Source organism: Pseudophryne corroboree, chromosome 2, assembly GCF_028390025.1.
Source record: "Pseudophryne corroboree isolate aPseCor3 chromosome 2, aPseCor3.hap2, whole genome shotgun sequence".
NCBI lineage: Eukaryota > Metazoa > Chordata > Amphibia > Anura > Myobatrachidae > Pseudophryne > Pseudophryne corroboree.
In genome coordinates, this window is record NC_086445.1 from 540544154 (window position 1) to 540564253 (window position 20100).

A 20100-nucleotide genomic window follows, 5' to 3' on the forward strand; every position below is an offset into this window, starting at 1 on the left:
TAGTTCACTCAGGAGCTCGGTCTCCTGTCAGCGGAGAACGGGACCATTAACCCTTCAAGAGGTTGGGCCTTTCCCCCCCCCCTAAGTCCCACGAAGCAGGCAGGCTGGTGCCAACCAGCCCTGCCTGAAAATAACAAACATATAAAATAAATGCAGAAAACTCTTCAGGAGCTTCCATAAGCGTGACCGGCTCCTCCGGACACATTTTCTAAACTGAGTCTGGTAGGAGGGGCATAGAGAGAGGAGCCAGCCCACACTATCAAATTCTTAAAGTGCACATGGCTCCTAGTGGACCCGTCTATACTCCATGGTACTAAATGGAACCCCAGTATCCTCTAGCACAAGCATTCCCAACCACGGTCCTCAAGGCACACTAACAGTGCAGGTTTTAGTTATATCCAGGCTGCAGCACAGATGGTTAAATCAAAATAACTGAGGTGCTAATTAAATCACCTGTGCTGCAGCCTGGATATCACTAAAACCTGCACTGTTGGTGTGCCTTGAGGACCGTGGTTGGGAATGCCTGCTCTAGCACGTAAGAGAAATATATATATACACACCAGACTCTGGAAATAAACTATTTTCAGATAAAGAAGCAAAGAACAAAAGAGTTGTGATGAACTGTAGTTGTTTTCAGGCACACATGCAAATGCAGAATGCTGATTTCCGGCCTATGGTCCTTATTCATAGGTGGATGCTGCTGCATCTGCTCTAGTGTCCATTGCCGGAGTGGTTGGTGCAATAATATGTGAATGATAGTTTCAGCCTTCCCCTTGTGCACTAGCATGCATCTGGAATGTGCAGGCCCTGAGACAGCCATTTTCTGTGCCTCTGCACTCAATAGCACCGCCTGTGATTCTAGACATTCCACGTTGTGTCCAGCCTTAACACTTGCACCTGCCTATGGCAGGTACAGTGTCTCTGTCTGAATATGGACTCTCTGGAAGTGGCTATGTGTGTGAAAACGCAGATAGCAGTAATATACCAGCGACACTCCCATTCCATTCCCACATGGCAGATTTTTTTTTTTGCACTCCGTACGGGCTACCTCCCAGAATGCCCACTGCTTTGCTTCGCAAGTTTTATTACCAGCCTGTGAGCAATAGTACGTTTCTGCATGCACTCAGAGTAATGTATGGATCATAGGCCCTCATTCCGAGTTGATCGGTCGCAAGGCGAATTTAGCAGAGTTACACACGCTAAGCCGCCGCCTACTGGGAGTGTATCTTAGCATCTTAAAATTGCGACCGATGTATTCGCAATATTGCGATCACAAACTACTTAGCAGTTTTAGAGTAGCTTCAGACTTACTCTGCCTGTGCGATCAGTTCAGTGCTTTTCGTTCCTGGTTTGACGTCACAAACACACCCAGCGTTCGCCCAACCACTCCCCCGTTTCTCCGGCCACTCCTGCGTTTTTTCCGGAAACGGTAGCGTTTTCAGCCACACGCCCATAAAACGCTGTGTTTCCGCCCAGTAACACCCATTTCCTGTCAATCACATTACGATCGCCGGAGCGAAGAAAAAGCCGTGAGTAAAAATACTTTCTTCATAGCAAAGATACTTGGCGCAGTCGCAGTGCGAATATTGCGCATGCGCACTAAGCGGAATTTCACTGCGATGCGATGAAAAATACCGAGCGAACGACTCGGAATGAGGGCCATAGGACAGTCCATATTATTTTGCACAGTAATCAATCATCGCTCAACTGTGCAAACATTGGCATTGCGTGTGGTTTGGGTCTACCTCGGAATCAGGCCCTGGCCGGGACGTAATGAAGTCCGAGTTCTGTGATTGTGTGGGATGCCTGCTGAAATTGGACTTAAAAAAGAGTCAGAGTTCGACGCTGAACTCAGACTTCATTACATCCCGCCCGTGTCTTTTTGCGTCATCGTCTGCTGGCTATGTACTTGTGCAGCCAGGAGCACAACATGGGACAACATGCATGGTATGCCAGGATTCCTCTGCCCCTGTAAGACACGGCAGCTACTAGATCCTCTGCAGTAAACTGTGGGGAACCATGGAAACACCATCTCTTGTAGACACAAATGCAGTAGGATTTTCCACAAGTGTCAGCGAACTTTGGAAGAACAGACATGGGGGTAAATTTACTAAGATGGGAGTTCTATTTAAGATGGGATGTTGCCCCTAGCAACCAGATTCTACTTGTCATTTTTCAAGCACCTTTTAGAAGATAATACCTGGAATCTGATTAGTTGCTATGGGCAACATCCCATCTTAAATAGAACTCCCATCTTAGTAAATTTACCCCCTGGTGATTTTGATCCAAAATGAGTCAACAAAATCGTCATACAGGTGGAGACTGACTACTAAATAAGTACTAAGCAGTGGATCACTGGTGCAGCATGCACTGATTGCATAATGAATAAAAATGAGCCTGGGGGGACAGATAGAGAGAGCTCCATCCGGACGTCCGGTCACATGACAGGAAATGAGAGCGACAACCCGGAAGACGCCGCTGACAGGCCGGTTCCTAAGCAATGGATGAGCGCTATTACACCATCACGGAGGAGCAGGCTGCCGTGAAAGCCAAGTATCCGGCTGTAATAAAAAAGTATGAGTGTACGTATCTGCTGCCAGGGCTCCGAGCTTGCGTCTCGTATGCGGGCTTTGGCAGTGCAGCTGTGCGGTAGCATGTGGGCAGCTGAGAGGGAGCGTCCTGTGGTAATGCAACGTGTTTTTCTTTCAGATCTGGATCACACTGCGGATGTTCAGTATGTACTATTCAATGTTATTTTGCTATGTCTGCGTTAGAAAAGTTAATTTGTCTTCTGATGAAGGTCTCCCCTATACTAGCCTCTCTCTGTAACATGGGGAATTAACACAATAGTTGTGTTGGAGTTATGAAGTGTTATCTGTTCTATTCCCATTCATAATAAGCTACACCAGTCATGTGTTTACATATGTACAGAAGCCCCTTATACATGAAAGTGATGTGTAAACTCGCTGCCATCTCCACTTGATTTAGGTATTGGGGCTATTTAGCTATCGTCTGACACAAGGGATATCGGGGAGATCTCCTGTATTAGGGGTAGCGTCTAGTTTCTCTTCGTGCAGAGGACCTTTCCCATAACCCCATAACCCCCTGGGTCCATGTCACAATCTACTTGGAATAGAAATTGTGGCGAGCAAAGTGGAGCGTAGCGAGACACCGAGCCCGATGCGTGGCGAGCCTGCGAGGGTCCAATGCTGCATTGAAAAAAATAAATAGCCCAAACGATCGGAGAACGAAGAAAACATTTAGGAGCTGTAAGGGCGGAAGCTCTCTCCTGCCCACTCGTTTTGTCACGTCCAGGTCCTTTGCACGAAGGCAATATAGACACAACCCTGTATTAGGCTTAAGTTTACTGGGCAGATAAGTCCACATTATTCGTAATGGGGATGCAGTACAGCTCCGTTTACCATATTTGGCTCAGTGCCATTGTTCAACGAGTCTCATTCATGTTTGTACGCAATGGAGTGATTATCAGCAGACTGCGCATGTGCCGCAATTGCAGTGTACATGTGCCACAGTGACTTTGTGATCAGGCTCATAGAGAGTATTTAATTTCAGAGTGACAGGAAGGGACCGTTTGGGGAGTGGTGGCAAAAATGCAGACGTCATTCCCTGTCTTTGGGGTGTGTATCTGCCTTCAGCTGCTGTCATGTACACAGAGAAACCTGGCACCAGTGAGTTTGCGATAGCTCCAATGGGTGTCTCTCTTCTAATTTCTGCATTTGCTAACCGCAGTTCTGTAGCCTAGAAAATTGCATATTGTGTACAAACATGAATTAGGCCCAGCACCAGAAGATGGCGTCAGCCATTTTGTCCCTATGCTGACATTAAAGGCAGGTAAGGAATCTTGCAATCCCTCTCTGGCAGTCACAATACACTGATGTAACTATTTTTAGAAAGTAGCTATGGACATGCTTAATCTTATGACCACACATATGTAGTATTAGAAATTGGGTGTAGTGATATCACTCACTGTTAACTCTTCATCTGGATGGCCTCATATCGGAGCTGCTGTCCTAGAATGAACTGTTTTATATATTTCTTCCTCTAGCAATTAACTTAATGCAGCTATATTTGTAAAAGACCAACTGACGTGAATAAATGTACCTCTTTACACATGGGACAATATAAACCTCGCAGAGAGAGTACCACTATCGTACTGAATTCCACCCACCTTTGTATAACCATCATCCCTTTGAAGGACCACAAATTTGAACTGTCCCACAAAATTAGACTGATGGGGGAGGTATGCTATACAAGTGAAACTCAGAAAATTAGAATATCGTGCACATTTTCATTTATTTCAGTAATTCAACTTAAAAGGTGAAACTAATATATAGACTCATTACATGCAAAGTGAGATATTTCAAGCCTTTGTTATAATTTTGATGATTGTGGATTACTGTTTAAGAAAATCCAAAATCTCAGAAAATTATAATATTACATAAAATCAATAAAAAAAGGATCTTAAATACAGAAATGTCGGCCCCCTGAAAAGTATAATCCTGCATATGCACTCAGTACTTGGTTTGGGCCCCTTCTGCATGAATTGCTGCCTCAATGCGGCGTGACATGGATTTTGTCAGCCTGTGGCTCTGCTGAGGTGTTATGGAAGACCAGGATGCTGCAATAGCGGCCTTCAGCTCTTCTGCATTGTTCGGTCTCATGTCTCTCGTCTTTCTCTTGGCAATACCCCATAGATTCTTTTTTTTTTTTTTTTTTTTCTTTAGCCCAGGTAAGACACTTCTGACGTTTTTTGTTCAGGAGTACTTTGACAAGAGGAATACGACATTTGAAGGCCATGTCCAGGATCCGTCTGTGTGTGGTGGCTCTTCATGCACTAACTCCAGCCTCAGTCCACTCCACACTTTTGAATGGCCTTTTCCTGACAAGAAAAAAAACTGGTCTGTTGCTCAGTGGTCCAATGTCCTCTTTTCTGATGAGAGCAAATTTTGCATCACATTTGGAAACCAAGGTCCCAGAGTATGGAGGAAGAATGGAGAGACACAATCCAAGATGCTTGAAGTCCAGTGTGAAGTTTCCACAGTCTGTGTTGATTTGGGGAGCCATGTCATCTGCTGGTGTTGGTCCACTGTGCTTTATTAAGTCCAGAGTCAATGCAGCCATCTACCAGGGCATTTTGGAGCACTTCATGCTTCCTTCAGCAGACAATCTTTATGGAGATGCTGACTTCATTTTCCAGCAGGACTTGGCACCTGCCCACACTACCAAAACCTGGTTCAATGACACTGGGATTACTGTGCTGGATTGGCCAGCAAACTCGCTTGACCTGAACCCCATAGAGAATCTATGGGGCATTGCCAAGAGAAAGATGAGACACGAGACCGAACAATGCAGAAGAGCTGAAGGCCGCTATTGAAGAATCCTGGTGTTCCATAACACCTCAGCAGTGCCACAGGCTGATAGAATCCATGCCATGCCGCATTGAGGCAGTAATTCATGCAAAAGGGGCCCAAACCAAGTACTGAGTACATATGCATGATTATACTTTTCAGAGGGCCGACATTTCTGTATTTAAAATCCTTTTTTTATTGATTTTATGTAATATTCTAATTTTCTGAGATTTTGGATTTGGGGTTTTCTTAAGCTGTAAACCACAATCCTCAAAATTATAACACCTAAAGGCTTGAAATATCTCACTTTACATGTAATGAGTCTATATAATTAGTTTCACTTTTTAAGTTGAATTACTGAAATAAATGAACTTTTGCACGATACTCTAATTTTCTGAGTTTCACCTATAAGTAAATGGCAATTTACCAGCAGTCTTTTGCACTTAAGACTAAATACAAATTAGCTTATATGAAGAAGATATCCGCATGCTCAGATATTTATATACATGTTCTAAACCCTGTGAAAGTTATGTTAGAGATACATTTTTTTTTATTCTCTTCAGTGGTTTCTGAAAATGATATACCGATCTATCACACACATACACATTCTCTAAATCTAAACTTTTAGGGGTATTTACTAAAGTGTGGGTTTTCATATGTGGAGATGTGTCAGATTCAACTTATTTATCTAGCACCTTCTAGAAGATTAAAAACTAGAATCTGGTTGCTATGGGCAGCATCTTCATTTTTGAAAACCCGCTCTTTAGTGCAACTAGTTTAGTTAAAGCAAGTTTGCATATGTCTTTTAAGGATTTATGACCGGTTTTGTTTTACTTCAGGGAACTGTAATAGACTAATAGATGGATTCTTGTGTATTGCTTACGCAGGCTACATGCTTGGGGTGACACTTTGGAAGAAGCTTTTGAGCAATGTGTGATGGCAATGTTCGGTTACATGACTGATATAGAGACTGTTGAACCTATAGATACAGTGGAGGTGACATCTGAAGGTGACTATTTTATAAATCTAACACTGCAATATCAAGAAAAAATAAAGCTGTTGGTTTGTAGAACATCTCTGCATTGGTGTATTACTAATTCTGTAAGAAAAATCAAAATGATTCAGTCTCAGCTTCCCATAGAAGTTGGTAAAATGATTGTGTTTTGTATTTACAAATAAGGACAATAAAAGCTATTTAATTGGGGTAAACAATGTATATATCTGATTTTCAGTTCTGCTAAAACATCTTTTTTCTTTCTGTCAGCCTCTAGGGGACACGGGCACAACTCCAAGACTGGGGGTGGTGGCTTACAGGCAGCTGGCACTTTAATCTAAGAAGTGAAAGTCTTTACTTTTACTTTCATTTATTTTTATTTTTTTATTTCAAATATTATCTAGGGACTTAGTTTCCTTTTTTGCCTCAGGAACCCATTGACACTTATGAAAGAGAAGTGCGGTCCGGGTCACGCACCAGCAGCGTTCAGCTGCGATAGAAGCAGCACTTATCAGAGAAGTGCTGTCCCAAAGAAGTGGGAGCACCAGCAGCAGCAGCAGCTGCAAAAGGAACAGCACTTATCAGAGAAGTGCTGTTCCTCTTAAGTAAGCTGCATCTGGTGGGTGAGTTAGCCTCCTTCAGGGAGCACTGTCCCGCGTCCAGTGCAGCGGCGCCTGCCCTCCCCTCCTCTGACCGCAGTAGTGTTATTCCTTCAGCGCTGTCGGTGCGGCAGCAGGGGGGGGACTTGGGCGGGCCTCATCTAAGCGGTGGAAGTGCCTGCTATGTATTTTATAGTCACGGTGTGGAGAGTTTCCTCTGCACTGCCGCGCTGTGTACTCGGCGTGGCTGCGTAAGGGGGACATAGTGGGTTTGTTTTCTCTAATTGCGGCGGCCGCGTTCAGAATGGTGCGGGCGCCCGTCCTCTCTCCGCTGGTCTTTCTCCCTGTGCTGCCGCGCTTACAGTGCAGTGTCAGCGCTCCAGCAGAAACATAACAGGGGCACATTGTGCTATGTATATAACCTACGGATTAGAGCTTATTGATCTCGGGCACCCACTCAAAATGGCGTATAGGGCGGGGGCAGAGTTGGCAGGTTTTTTAACATGTCAACCAAAATGGGGCGCCTTTCTCAGCTAGGACAGCTCATTCAAGGCAACATTGTTTCTCTGACGTCCTAGTGGATGCTGGGAGCTCCGTAAGGACCATGGGGAATAGACGGGCTCCGCAGGAGACTGGGCACTCTAAGAAAGAATTAGGACTACTGGTGTGCACTGGCTCATCCCTCTATGCCCCTCCAGACCTCAGTTAGAATCTGTGCCCGGCTCGAGCTGGTTGCACACTAGGGGCTCTCCTGAGCTTCTAGTAAAGAAAGTATTTATTAGGTTTTTTATTTTCAGTGAGATCTGCTGGCAACAGACTCACTGCTACGACGGACTTAGGGGAGAGAAGCGAACCTACCTGCGTGCAGCTAGCTTGGGCTACTGGACACCATTAGCTCCAGAGGGATCGAACACAGGCCCAGCTTCGGTCGTCCGGTCCCGGAGCCGCGCCGCCGCCCCCCCTTGCAGAGCCAGAAGCAAGAAGAACGTCCTGGAAATCGGCGGCTGAAGACTCCTGTCTTCATTAAAGTAGCGCACAGCACTGCAGCTGTGCGCCATTGCTCCCTATGCACACCACATACTCCGGTCACTGATGGGTGCAGGGCGCTAGGGGGGGGGGGCGCCCTAGGCTACAATTAAAGTACCTTACATTGGCAAACAGCACATAATATAGTCTAATAAACGATATATGTGCAAAAATCCCCTGCCATAATATTAATATAAGAGCGGGAGAAGCCCACCGAAAAAGGGGCGGGGCTATCTCCCTCAGCACACTGGTGCCATTTCCTCTTCACAGCTCCGCTGGAAGACAGCTCCCCAGGCTCTCCCCTGCAGTTTCCAGGCTCAAAGGGTAAAAAAGAGAGGGGGGGCACTAAATTTAGGCGCAAACTGTATTTGTATAGCTGCTATAGGGAAAATCACTTTGTGTTAGTGTAAATCCCTGATTTATATAGCGCTGTGGTGTGTGCTGGCATACTCTCTCTCTGTCTCCCCAAAGGACTTTGTGGGGTCCTGTCCTCAGTCAGAGCATTCCCTGTGTGTGTGCGTTGTGTCGGTACGGCTGTGTCGACATGTTTGATGAGGAGGCTTATGTGGAGGCTGAGCAGGTGCCGATAAATGTGATGTCACCCCCTGCGGGGTCGACACCAGAGTGGATGGATATGTGGAAGGTTTTACACAACAGTGTCAACTCCTTACATAAAAGGTTCGATGACATAACAGCTGTGGGACAGCCGGCTTCTCAGCCAGTGCCTGCCCAGGCGTCTCAAAGGCCATCAGGGGCTCAAAAACGCCCGCTACCTCAGATGGCAGACACAGATGTCGACACGGAGTCTGACTCCAGTGTCGACGACGAGACTAATGTAAATTCCACTAGGGCCATCCGTTGCATGATTACGGCAATGAAAAATGTGTTGCACATTTCTGACATTAACCCAGGTACCACTAAAAAGGGTATTATGTTTGGGGAGAAAAAGCAACCAGTGGTTTTTCCCCCATCAGATGAGTTGAATGAAGTGTGTGAAGAAGCGTGGGCTTCCCTCGATAAGAAACTAGTGATTTCTAAAAAGTTACTGATGGCGTACCCTTTCCTGCCGTAGGACAGGTTACGTTGGGAGACATCCCCGAGGGTGGATAAAGCGCTCACACGCTTGTCAAAAAAGGTGGCACTGCCGTCTCAGGATACGGCCGCCTTAAAGGAGCCTGCGGATAGAAAGCAGGAGGCTATCCTGAAGTCTGTATATACACACTCGGGTACTATACTGAGACCTGCTATTGCTTCAGCATGGATGTGCAGTGCTGCAGCAGTGTGGTCTGATTCCCTGTCTGATAACATTGATTCCCTTGACAGGGACACTATATTGCTAACCATAGAGCATATTAAAGACGTAGTCTTATATATGAGAGATGCACAGAGGGATATTTGCCGGCTGGCATCTAGAATTAATGCAATGTCCATTTCTGCCAGGAGAGTATTATGGACTCGGCAGTAGACAGGTGATGCGGATTCTAAAAGGCACATGAAGGTTTTGCCTTACAAGGGTGAGGAATTGTTTGGGGTTGGTCTCTCGGACCTCGTTTCCACAGCAACAGCTGGGAAGTCGACATTTTTACCTCAGGTTCCCTCACAGCCTAAGAAAGCACCGTATTATCAGGTACAGTCCTTTCGGCCCCAGAAAGGCAAGCTGGTTAAAGGCGCGTCCTTTCTGCCCAGAGGCAGGGGTAGAGGGAAAAAGCTGCACCATACAGCCAGTTCCCAAGAACAAAAATCCTCCCCTGCTTCCACTAAATCCACCGCATGACGCTGGGGCTCCACTGGTGGAGCCAGGTGCGGTGGGGGCCCGTCTCCGGAACTTCAGCGACCGGTGGGTTCGCTCACAGGTGGATCCCTGGGTTCTACAAGTGGTATCTCGGGGATACAAGCTGGAATTCGAGACGTCTCCCCCTCGCCGTTACCTCAAATCAGCCTTGCCGGCTACTCCCCAGGACAGGGAGGTAGTGCTGGCGGCAATTCACAAGCTGTACCTCCAGCAGGTGATAATAAAAGTTCCCCTCCTTCAACAGGGACGGGGTTACTATTCCACAATGTTTGTGGTACCGAAACCAGACTGTTCGGTGTGACTCATTCTAAATTTGAAATCCTTGAACACTTCTATAAGGAAGTTCAAGTTCAAAATGGAATCGCTCAGGGCGGTTATTGCAATCCTGGAAGAGGGGGATTACATGGTGTCACTGGACATCAAGGATGCTTACCTACATGTCCCCATTTACCCACCTCACCAGGTGTACCTCCGTTTTGTGGTACAGGACTGCCATTAACAATTCCAGACGTTGCCGTTTGGTCTGTCCACGGCACCGAGGGTATTTACCAAAGTAATGGCCGAAATGATGATACTCCTTCGAAAGAAGGGATTTATAATTATCCCGTACTTGGACGATCTCCTTATAAAGGCGAGGTCCAGGGAGCAGTTGTTGGTCGGAGTAGCACTATCTCAGGAAGTGCTACAACAGCACGGCTGGATTCTGAATATTCCAAAGTCGCAGCTGGTTCCTACGACGCGTCTGCTGTTCCTGGGTATGATTCTGGACACAGAACAGAAGAAGGTGTTTCTCCCGGAGGAGAAGGCCAAGGAGTTGTCATCTCTGGTCAGAGACCTCCTGAAACCAAAACAGGTGTCTGTGCATCACTGCACGCGAGTCCTGGGAAAGATGGTAGCTTCTTACGAGGCAATTCCATTCGGCAGGTTCCATGCAAGGATCTTTCAGTGGGATCTGTTAGACAAGTGGTCCGGATCGCATCTTCAGATGCATCGGCTGATCTCCCTGTCCCCGAGGGCCAGGGTGTCTCTGCTGTGGTGGCTGCAGAGTGCTCATCTTCTCGAGGGCCGCAGATTCGGCATACAGGACTGGGTCCTGGTGACCACGGATGCAAGCCTCCGAGGTTGGGGGGCAGTCACTCAGGGAAGAAACTTCCAAGGACAATGGTCGAGTCAGGAGGCTTCCCTACACATAAATATTCTGGAACTAAGGGCCATTTACAATGCCCTAAGTCGGGCAAGACCCCTGCTTCAAAACCAGCCGGTGCTGATTCAGTCAGACAACATCACGGCGGTCGCCCATGTAAACCGACAGGGCGGCACAAGAAGCAGGATGGCGATGGCAGAAGCCACAAGGATTCTCCGATGGGTGGAAAATCACGTGATAGCACTGTCAGCAGTGTTCATTCCGGGAGTGGACAACTGGGAAGCAGACTTCCTCAGCAGGCACGACCTCCACCCGGGAGAGTGGGGACTTCATCCAGAAGTCTTCCAGCTGATTGTAAATCGTTGGGAAAGGCCACAGGTGGACATGATTGCGTCCCGCCTCCATAAAAAGATATTGCGCCAGGTCAAGGGACCCTCAGGCGATAGCTGTGGACGCTCTAGTGACACCGTGGGTGTACCAGTCGGTTTATGTGTTCCCTCCTCTTCCTCTCATACCAAAGGTGCTGAGGATAATAAGAAAGAGAGGAGTAAGAACTATACTCATCGTTCCGGATTGGCCAAGAAGGACTTGGTACCTGGAACTACAAGAAATGATCTCAGAGGACCCTTGGCCTCTGCCTCTCAGACAGGACCTGCTACAGCAGGGGCCCTGTCTGTTCCAAGACTTACCGCGGCTGCGTTTGACGGCATGGCGGTTGAACGCCGGATCCTGATTGAAAAGGGCATTCCGGTTGAAGTCATTCCTACGCTGATAAAAGTTAGGAAGGATGTGACCGCAAAACATTATCACCGCATATGGCGAAAATATGTTGCTTGGTGTGAGGCTATGAAGGCCCCCACAGAAGAATTTCAGCTGGGTCGATTTCTGCACTTCCTACAGTCAGGAGTGACTGTGGGCCTAAAATTGGGATCCATTAAAGTCCAGATTTCGTCCCTGTCTATTTTCTTTCAAAAAGAACTGGCTTCACTGCCTGAAGTTCAGACGTTTGTTAAGGGAGTGCTGCATATTCAGCCCCCTTTTGTGCCCCCAGTGGCACCTTGGGATCTCAACGTTGTGTTGGATTTCCTAAAATCACATTGGTTTGAGCCACTTCAGACCGTGGAATTAAAATATCTCACGTGGAAAGTGGTCATGCTTTTGGCCTTGGCTTCGGCTAGGCGGGTGTCAGAATTGGCGGCTTTGTCCTGTAAAAGCCCCTATCTGATCTTCCATATGGACAGAGCAGAATTGAGAACTCGTCCCTAATTTCTCCCTAAGGTGGTATCAGCGTTTCATTTGAACCAACCTATTGTGGTGCCTGCGGCTACTCGGGACTTGGAGGCTTCCAAGTTGCTGGACGTAGTCCGGGCCCTGAAAATCTATGTTTCCAGGACAGCTAGAGTCAGAAAGACTGACTCGCTGTTTATCCTGCATGCACCCAACAAGCTGGGTGCTCCTGCTTCTAAGCAGACTATTGCTCGCTGGATCTGCTCCACGATTCAACTTGCACATTCTGCGGCTGGACTGCCGCATCCTAAATCAGTAAAAGCCCATTCCACGAGGAAGGTGGGCTCTTCTTGGGCGGCTGCCCGAGGGGTCTCGGCTTTACAACTTTGCCGAGCGGCTACCTGGTCGGGATCAAACACGTTTGCAAAATTCTACAAGATGGAATACCCTGGCCGAGGAGGACCTAGAGTTTGCTCATTCGGTGCTGCAGAGTCATCCGCACTCTCCCGCCCGTTTGGGAGCTTTGGTATAATCCCCATGGTCCTTACGGAGTTCCCAGCATCCACTAGGACGTCAGAGAAAATAAGAATTTACTCACCGGTAATTCTATTTCTCGTCCGTAGTGGATGCTGGGCGTCCGTCCCAAGTGCGGATTGTCTGCAATACTTGTATATAGTTATTGCTTAACTATAGGGTTATTGTTATGAGCCATCTGTTCAGTGAGGCTCAGTTGTTGTTCATACTGTTAACTGGGTATAGTTATCACGAGTTGTACGGTGTGGCTGGTATGAGTCTTACCCGGGATTCCAAATCCTTTCCTTGTAGTGTCAGCACTTCCGGGCACAGTTTCCCTAACTGAGGTCTGGAGGAGGGGCATAGAGGGAGGAGCCAGTGCACACCAGTAGTCCTAATTCTTTCTTAGAGTGCCCAGTCTCCTGCGGAGCCCGTCTATTCCCCATGGTCCTTACGGAGTTCCCAGCATCCACTACGGACTACGAGAAATAGAATTACCGGTGAGTAAATTCTTATTTTCTTTTCTCCTCAGGAATCTGCACTGTAAACCAGAGACAGTTGCACGTTGCTACAGACTCGGATACCAAAAGAGCCTGCACAAATACAGGCTGGTGGCTGAGGGGATTTAGAATAGGGGAGTCATTTCAATATTTTACCTCCCTATATTCTTCTCTCCTTTCTCTGTCTAGATTATTGAGTGTTTGTGTCATTTTGTCTGTGTCTCCACACTGTCCGTCACAATGGCACGCAAGCGACCAGCGAATAAGGCATCACAAAAATTATTCGTCTGTGCAAAGTGTAACAAAAAAGCCCACACAGCCGATTCTTGCCTCTGTGATGCATGTGCTGTGGAAGTTACATTAGTTAATCCGTCCCAAGACGCAAATTTCCCTCCCTTGGGTGGTTACACTCACATGAACCATCTCACAATTACATACTGAGGTGACTGCTTTACGGAAGACTCGTGAGACTGTTAGGGAAATGCCTCAAAATGAGGTACCTTCTATTGCTACAGAACCACCCTGGACGGCATGGCTAGCCAAGTCTGTAGAAGGGCTCACAAAACGCTTGGACACGTCCAGTAAACAGCCGCAGCCAGTGTCTAAGACTAAGAAACTCCCAGTACCATTAATTCTTCAGTCCGATGAATCCGGGGAAGAGCTTCTCTCTCAGGATGAGGATGATTGTGAGTTGGGCGAAATTACTGACGCGGACGACGTAGTTACACTGGAACCTTCTCAAGGGGTTGAACCTCTTATTTTAGCTATTAGACAGGTTTTGAACATTTCTGAGACAACGACGCTGGATACGGCGTTATTTGGTAGAAAACAACGTTCAACGGTCACTTATACCTTTTCAAAGAAACTGGATGATCAGCTGACGGAGGCTTGAAAAACCTGGAAAAGCAGTTTCAGATTCCAAAAGGTTCCTAAGTATTTATCCGTTTCCATCGACTATGACGGATAAATGGTAGAATTTGCTTCGAGTGGACTCCTCTCTATCCAGGTTGTCCAAGAAAACTTCATTACCTGTTCCGGGAGCAACTTCGTTGAAAGATCCGTCTGACCGGAAGCTGGACACCATGTTGAAATCCATCTATTCGGCTGCAGGTGTCTCACTTAGACCAACCTTGGTAAGTTCCAGGGTGAACAAGGCAGTGGAGTATTTGGCCACTAAATTGATAAAGGACTTACAAGAGGGAGTTCCGTTAGAAGAAGTAGTGATCTTAGCGGAACATATTGAGGAATCTGCTATATACCTAGGAGATGCGGCTAGAGATATCGGACTAGTTAACGCGAGGATCTCCGCAGAAACAATTGCAGCCAGAAGAGTTCTTTGGTAATGGCAAGTAGACGCTGAGTCAAAAAGAGCGGCGGAAGCACTTCCATTTACAGGTGACATTCTCTTTGGAAAAGAGCTAGACTCATTAATTTCTCATGCTACGGTTGGTAAATCTACCTTCTTACCAACCCTTCTGCCACCACCTAAGCACTCTTATACTGGAACTTCCTTTCGGTCCTTTAGTTCCACTCAAACTTTTAGGGGACATGGTAGAACTACACCCTTGTGAGGTAGAGGTCGCGGCAAGCAACCAGTCATTGCTCGTCGTCAAGACCCAAAGCCTGCAGAAAAGACTGTGGCATGACGGTCTCCCCTCCCACTGGGGCGCAAGTACAATGGGAGTGCGGTTTCAACTTTCATGATGCCTGGTTCAAGATATCGGACAATGCGTGATTCGCAATATCGTCTCCAAAGGGTACAAGTTAGATTTAGAAATTTTACCGTCAAAGAAATATTTTACGACAAGTCTTCCACGTCTTCTGGACAAACGTTTGGCCCTTCAAGCTGCAATCCAGTCCTTGGTGGAATCAGCTGTGTTAATGCCGGTACCACTGCTTCAATGAAAGAAGGGTTACTATTCCAATCTTTTCATAGTACCAAAACCAGACGTTACTGTACGACCAAATCTGAAATCGTTAAATCCGTTTCTCTCATTACTGGTTCAAAATGGAGTTGCTCAACTCTGTGATTTCGAGCCTGGAACCCAAGGAATTCATGATATCTCTAGACATCAAGACATGGACCTCCTCCTCAAAGCTCCATCGGATCTCATTTTCCAGGAGCATGCTCTATTAACATACAGTTTGTTAGTAGAACACGGATGGATAATCAATTTTCGGAAATCCAACCTTCAGCCGTCACAGCGTATCCAGTGTTTTTGGTGTGATCCTGGACACCAACGTCCAGAAAGCTTTTCTGCCTCAAGACAAAGCTCTGGGAATCCAGAAACTGGTCCAAGCTGTTCTCAAGCCAAGACTGGTATCGGTCCATTTATGCATTCATTTGCTTAGAAAAATGGTAGCTGCTTTCGAAACTCTGGAGTTCGTCCATTTTCATTCACGTCCTTTCCAGCTGGATCTGTTACATCAGTAGTCGGGGTCACATCTACACCTTCAACATTCGTTCGACTGACTCCAGAGACGCAGCTTTCGCTTCTTTGGTGGCTCCAACTGCACAATCTCGCTGCTGGCAGGCGGTTCGGTGTATGGGACTGGACGCTCCTAACGACTGATGCCAGTCTCAGGGGATGGGGCGCGGTTGTGTTGAACTTCCATCTTCAGGGCCATTGGCCTCCACAGGAATCCCTGTTGCCAAAAAATGTGTTGGAACTGAGAGCGATCTACAATGTGCTGGTACAAGCTGCCCAAGTTCTTCGATCCAAGGTGGTAAAAGTTCAATCGGACAATGCGACTGCTTTAGCGTATGTAAACAAGCAGTCTCAAGCGATGCGAGAGGTGACGCACGTTCTCCAGTTGGTGGAACGCAACGCTATGGTCCTCTCAGCAGTATTCATTCCAGGAGGAAACAATTGGGAAGCAGACTACCTCAGCTGTCAAGATCTACTTTCGGGAGAATGGGCACTTCACCCAGAGGTGTTCGGCGCTCTGACACAGCGCTGAGGGTGTCCATAGGTGGATCTCATGGTGTCCCGTCTCCATCATCAGCTTCCTCGATACATCTCCAGAACACTGGATCCTCAGGCGGGAGCTGTAGACGCTCTAGCCGTGCCTTGCCCGTACGACCTAGTATATGTGTTTTTCCTTGTTCCCTCTATTGTGTCGAATTCTCAAGAGAATCAAACGGGAATCGATCACGGTGATCTTGGTGGCACCAGATTGGCCTCGGAGAGCTTGGCCTCTACCCCTGCGTACGGATCCACTCCAACAAAGGCCCTTCGAGACTTACCACGACTACGTTTAACGGGATGGGTCTTGAGGCAGACATCCTAAAACGCAAAGGGATTCCGGAATGTGTGATTCCAACGATGTTGCGTGCACGAAAGCCTGTTACGGCACCCATTACCATTGCATCTGGCGATCTTATGTCTCTTTGTGTGACTGCAAAGGGTTTCAATCAGATTCTTTTCGCCTCTCACGGTTCTTGCTTTTTCTTCAGGCAGGTTCAGATTTTGGACTTCGTCTAGGATCCCTGAAAGTTCAGGTATCTGCCTTATTGATTTTCTTTCAAAGACGCCAGACGCTCCTACCAGATGTGCAAACTTTCCTACAAGGGGTCCTTCGGGTACAGCCTCCGTTTGTTCCCCCTACAGCTCCTTTGGGACCTGAATCTGGTGCTGGATTATCTACAGTCACCTTGTTTTGAACAATTGGAAGAAGCAGATCTTAACTATCCTACTTTAGACTGTTTTTTTCTACTAGCCCATAGCTTCAGCCCGGAGGGTATCTGAATTAAGTGCCTTGTAAGCTTTTCTGCTTGATTTTTCATCCTGATAGGGCTGAGTTGAGAACACATGCTTCTTTTCTTCCCAAGGTCGTGTCTGCTTTTTTCATATCAATCAGCCGATTGTGGTACTGTCCTTGCAGGAGGTCTCTGGGACACCTTCTTCTCTGGATGTAGTGAGAACGTTGAAGATCTACGTGGAACGAACAGCACTGTTACGGAAGACTGATGCTTTATGATCTTCCGCGTCGAGTGTGGCCTGCTACTAAGCAGACCTTGGCTCGCTGGATTCGGTTGACTATCCATCAAGCCTATCGACACCTATCTAGGCGACCTCCTTTATCCATTGCTGCACACTCTACACGTTCAGTTGGGTCTTCCTGGGCTGCTAGTAGGGGGGGCTACCACGTCTCAACTCCCTAGAGTAGCCACTTGGTCCAGTATTTATACATTTGCCAAATTCTACAAGTTTGATACTTTTGCGGCTTCATCTTCACGGTTTGGCTGTCTTATTTCACAAGTTCCTCAGCGATCTCCCGCCCAGGGGATGAAACTTTGGGACGTCACAACAGTCTTGAAGTTGTACCATTTTCCCCTAGTGGCTGACAGAAAAAAGAGGATTTTGGTACTTACAGATAAAACCTTTTTCGGAAGCCATAGGGGATACTGGCCGCCTGCCCGTCGCTGTTCTCTTGCCTTCCTTGTTGTTCTGTTGTGTTTAATTGTTATGCTCTCTTCCCTCGTATAGTTTCTGTTCTGCTCCTGTCTCCTCGGCTAATTCATAACTAAGGGATGATGGGGGGGATAGAAGGGGAGCAGCCTGTTTCACTTCTTAGATTATTTAAAGTGCCAGCTCCCTGTAAGCCACCATCATCACCCCCACAGTGTTGAAGTTGTGCCAGTGTCCCCTATGGCTTTCGAAAAAGGGATTTATCAGTAACTACCAAAATCCTCTATTTTTTTTTTTTTTTTTTTATTTTTTAGGGCATGATATGCTTTCACTCCTCTATAATTTCCTGGACGAATGGCTGTATAAGTTCAGTGCTGACCAGTACTTCGTACCCCGGGTGAGTGTTTACCAGTACTATACTTTGCCTGCTGTGGAAAATCCTGGATATTAACTATTTTTGCTTTCATGCAGGAGGTGAAAGTGCTGCACATAGATCGAATGAGGTTTAACATTCGTTCCATAGGGTAAGAGTGGCCATCTTAACTGAGAGCAAAATTAAGTAAAAAAAAAAAAAATTGTGAATTTTATAGAATTGCTGTAAACTTTTGGTAAGCTAGCAAAAATTTTCAATTGTGTACTTTGCAGGTGGGGAGAAGAATTCAATTTACCCAAACACCCCCAGGTAAGTAGTAATTATTCCTATCACATGAGTACTGATTTAGTAAGAGACTGGTTACACATTGATATATTACTACTTTGGTGCTCTCAACATTGCACATATGTCTTGTGTGCATTTGAAACTCAGCTTCTGCATATAAAGGGCCCTATACATCTGTAATAGCTTTCCCTGTTTCGATACATTTTGCCAATCTAAAACATCAGTTGGCAGCCATCAATCATCTGTGATTCCAATTGGCGGCATTGTCAGTGGTCGGGATTCTGGCGTCTGTATCCTGACCGCCGGCAATGTAACTACATCCCATTGCCACACATCTCAAGCTTAATTGTGTCTTCTTGGGGTTAGAATTTTTCCATGTCTTAAGGGGCCTATCTACAAAGCCTTGGAAAGAGAGAAAGTGGATGGAAATAACATACCAGCCAATCCGCTGCTGTCATGTTACAGGTTGTCTTTGAAAAATAACAGTTAGGAACTGGTTGGTTGGTACTCTCCCATCCACTTGATCTCTCTCCAAGGCTTAGTACATAAACCCCTAAATCCTAATCAACGCCTTCAAATGGTAATAATGCAATGCTTTTGATTTAGGGAGTTGGATAAATTGTTTGCACTTTGCTATTTGTTGCCATGGAGTTTAGCTGTTCAAAGATGGGGACAGTTTAGTAGTAAAATGATTCTTTCCCCAAATGAATGCTGTAGCACAGCCCTAACTCTTATCTGTAGTAGTAGTAGCAGAGATCATAGTGACACAAGATATAAGGTAGGAGCAGTCAAAGTTCTAAATTAAGGTAAAGCTAGAAGCGAGTCAGGATCAGATGACAAGGTTTAATACTACTCAAGAAGCAATCAAGATTGAAGATCAAATGAGGAATAACGGATCAAAAGTCTACAGTACAGATGGGAGATTTGGAATTGGTCAATAGGTTTTCTACCAAAACCATGGTGGTGATAGCATCTTTTATTCCTAAGGTAAACAGATCTGATGTTGGGGCATGCTAAAACTAAGGCAGAGCATGCAGGGATGTTTAATTCCATTACAACTAGAATGTTCTATTCAGTGGTTGAATGTGACCTATTTTTCTCATGCATTAAATTGGAAGAAATAGGACATCCACAAGACTACTTGCGTAAAGTAGCCTAAACTGCTGAGTAGTGGGAATGGAATGGATGCTTAATAAAAGAAAACTGCTCATTTGTTTGTGCAGCAATAACAAATTTTCAATCACACCTCTGCTCAGCATGGTAATCTCATAGTAGCTCTAGTCGTGACTGCTACACCTTTTTCGTAACAGAGGGAATAATAAAGAGAACATATATGCTTTATGCAAAAATGGATTGTTTCAGAATGTACACTAGTCATACAGAGATTCCAGTCATCTAGACCATTTTGGTCAAACCTGAACATGGTGTTTTTACCAACTTTTACAGAAATTTGGTCAACATTTAAAATAGCAAAGACACACTGTCTAGTACAGGGGTAGCCAACCCTGGTCCTCGAGAGCTACCAACAGTTCACATATTCCAGGTCTCCTCACAGAATCCAGCTGTGGAACTTTTAAAATGTGTCAGTTAGTAATGACTGCATCTGTGCACCTGCCAGGTGAGCTGGAAAACGTGAACTGTTGGTAGCTCTCGAGGACCAGGGTTGGCTACCCCTGTAGATCTATCTAAAAGCTCTTCGTCAAAAGCACACAGTAAACGGATTCTGTGTCATCAGGGGAACTTACTCTTGTGGAAGCCACAGCGCTCACCACTCTGCCAGAATTTGCTAATGATACAATCCCAAGTAAGAACATGGGGGAGCCTTATATTTTAAGACAATGCGAAGTGAGATATCCCCCCAAATTT

General features: G+C 46.2%; 1 protein-coding gene across 1 annotated transcript in view; it reads left to right on the plus strand.

Moving 5' to 3' along the window:
• The first annotated feature begins 2416 nt into the window (after positions 1-2416).
• The window catches only part of ZBTB8OS (zinc finger and BTB domain containing 8 opposite strand), a 60709-nt gene continuing 43025 nt past the window's right edge, over positions 2417-20100 (plus strand). The window contains exons 1-6 of the mRNA XM_063954279.1: positions 2417-2582; positions 2710-2734; positions 6257-6378; positions 17891-17973; positions 18048-18100; positions 18222-18258. Of these exons, the coding sequence (XP_063810349.1) occupies positions 2501-2582; positions 2710-2734; positions 6257-6378; positions 17891-17973; positions 18048-18100; positions 18222-18258 (402 nt within the window). The 5' untranslated portion in view covers positions 2417-2500. The remainder of the gene's footprint in view (positions 2583-2709; positions 2735-6256; positions 6379-17890; positions 17974-18047; positions 18101-18221; positions 18259-20100) is intronic.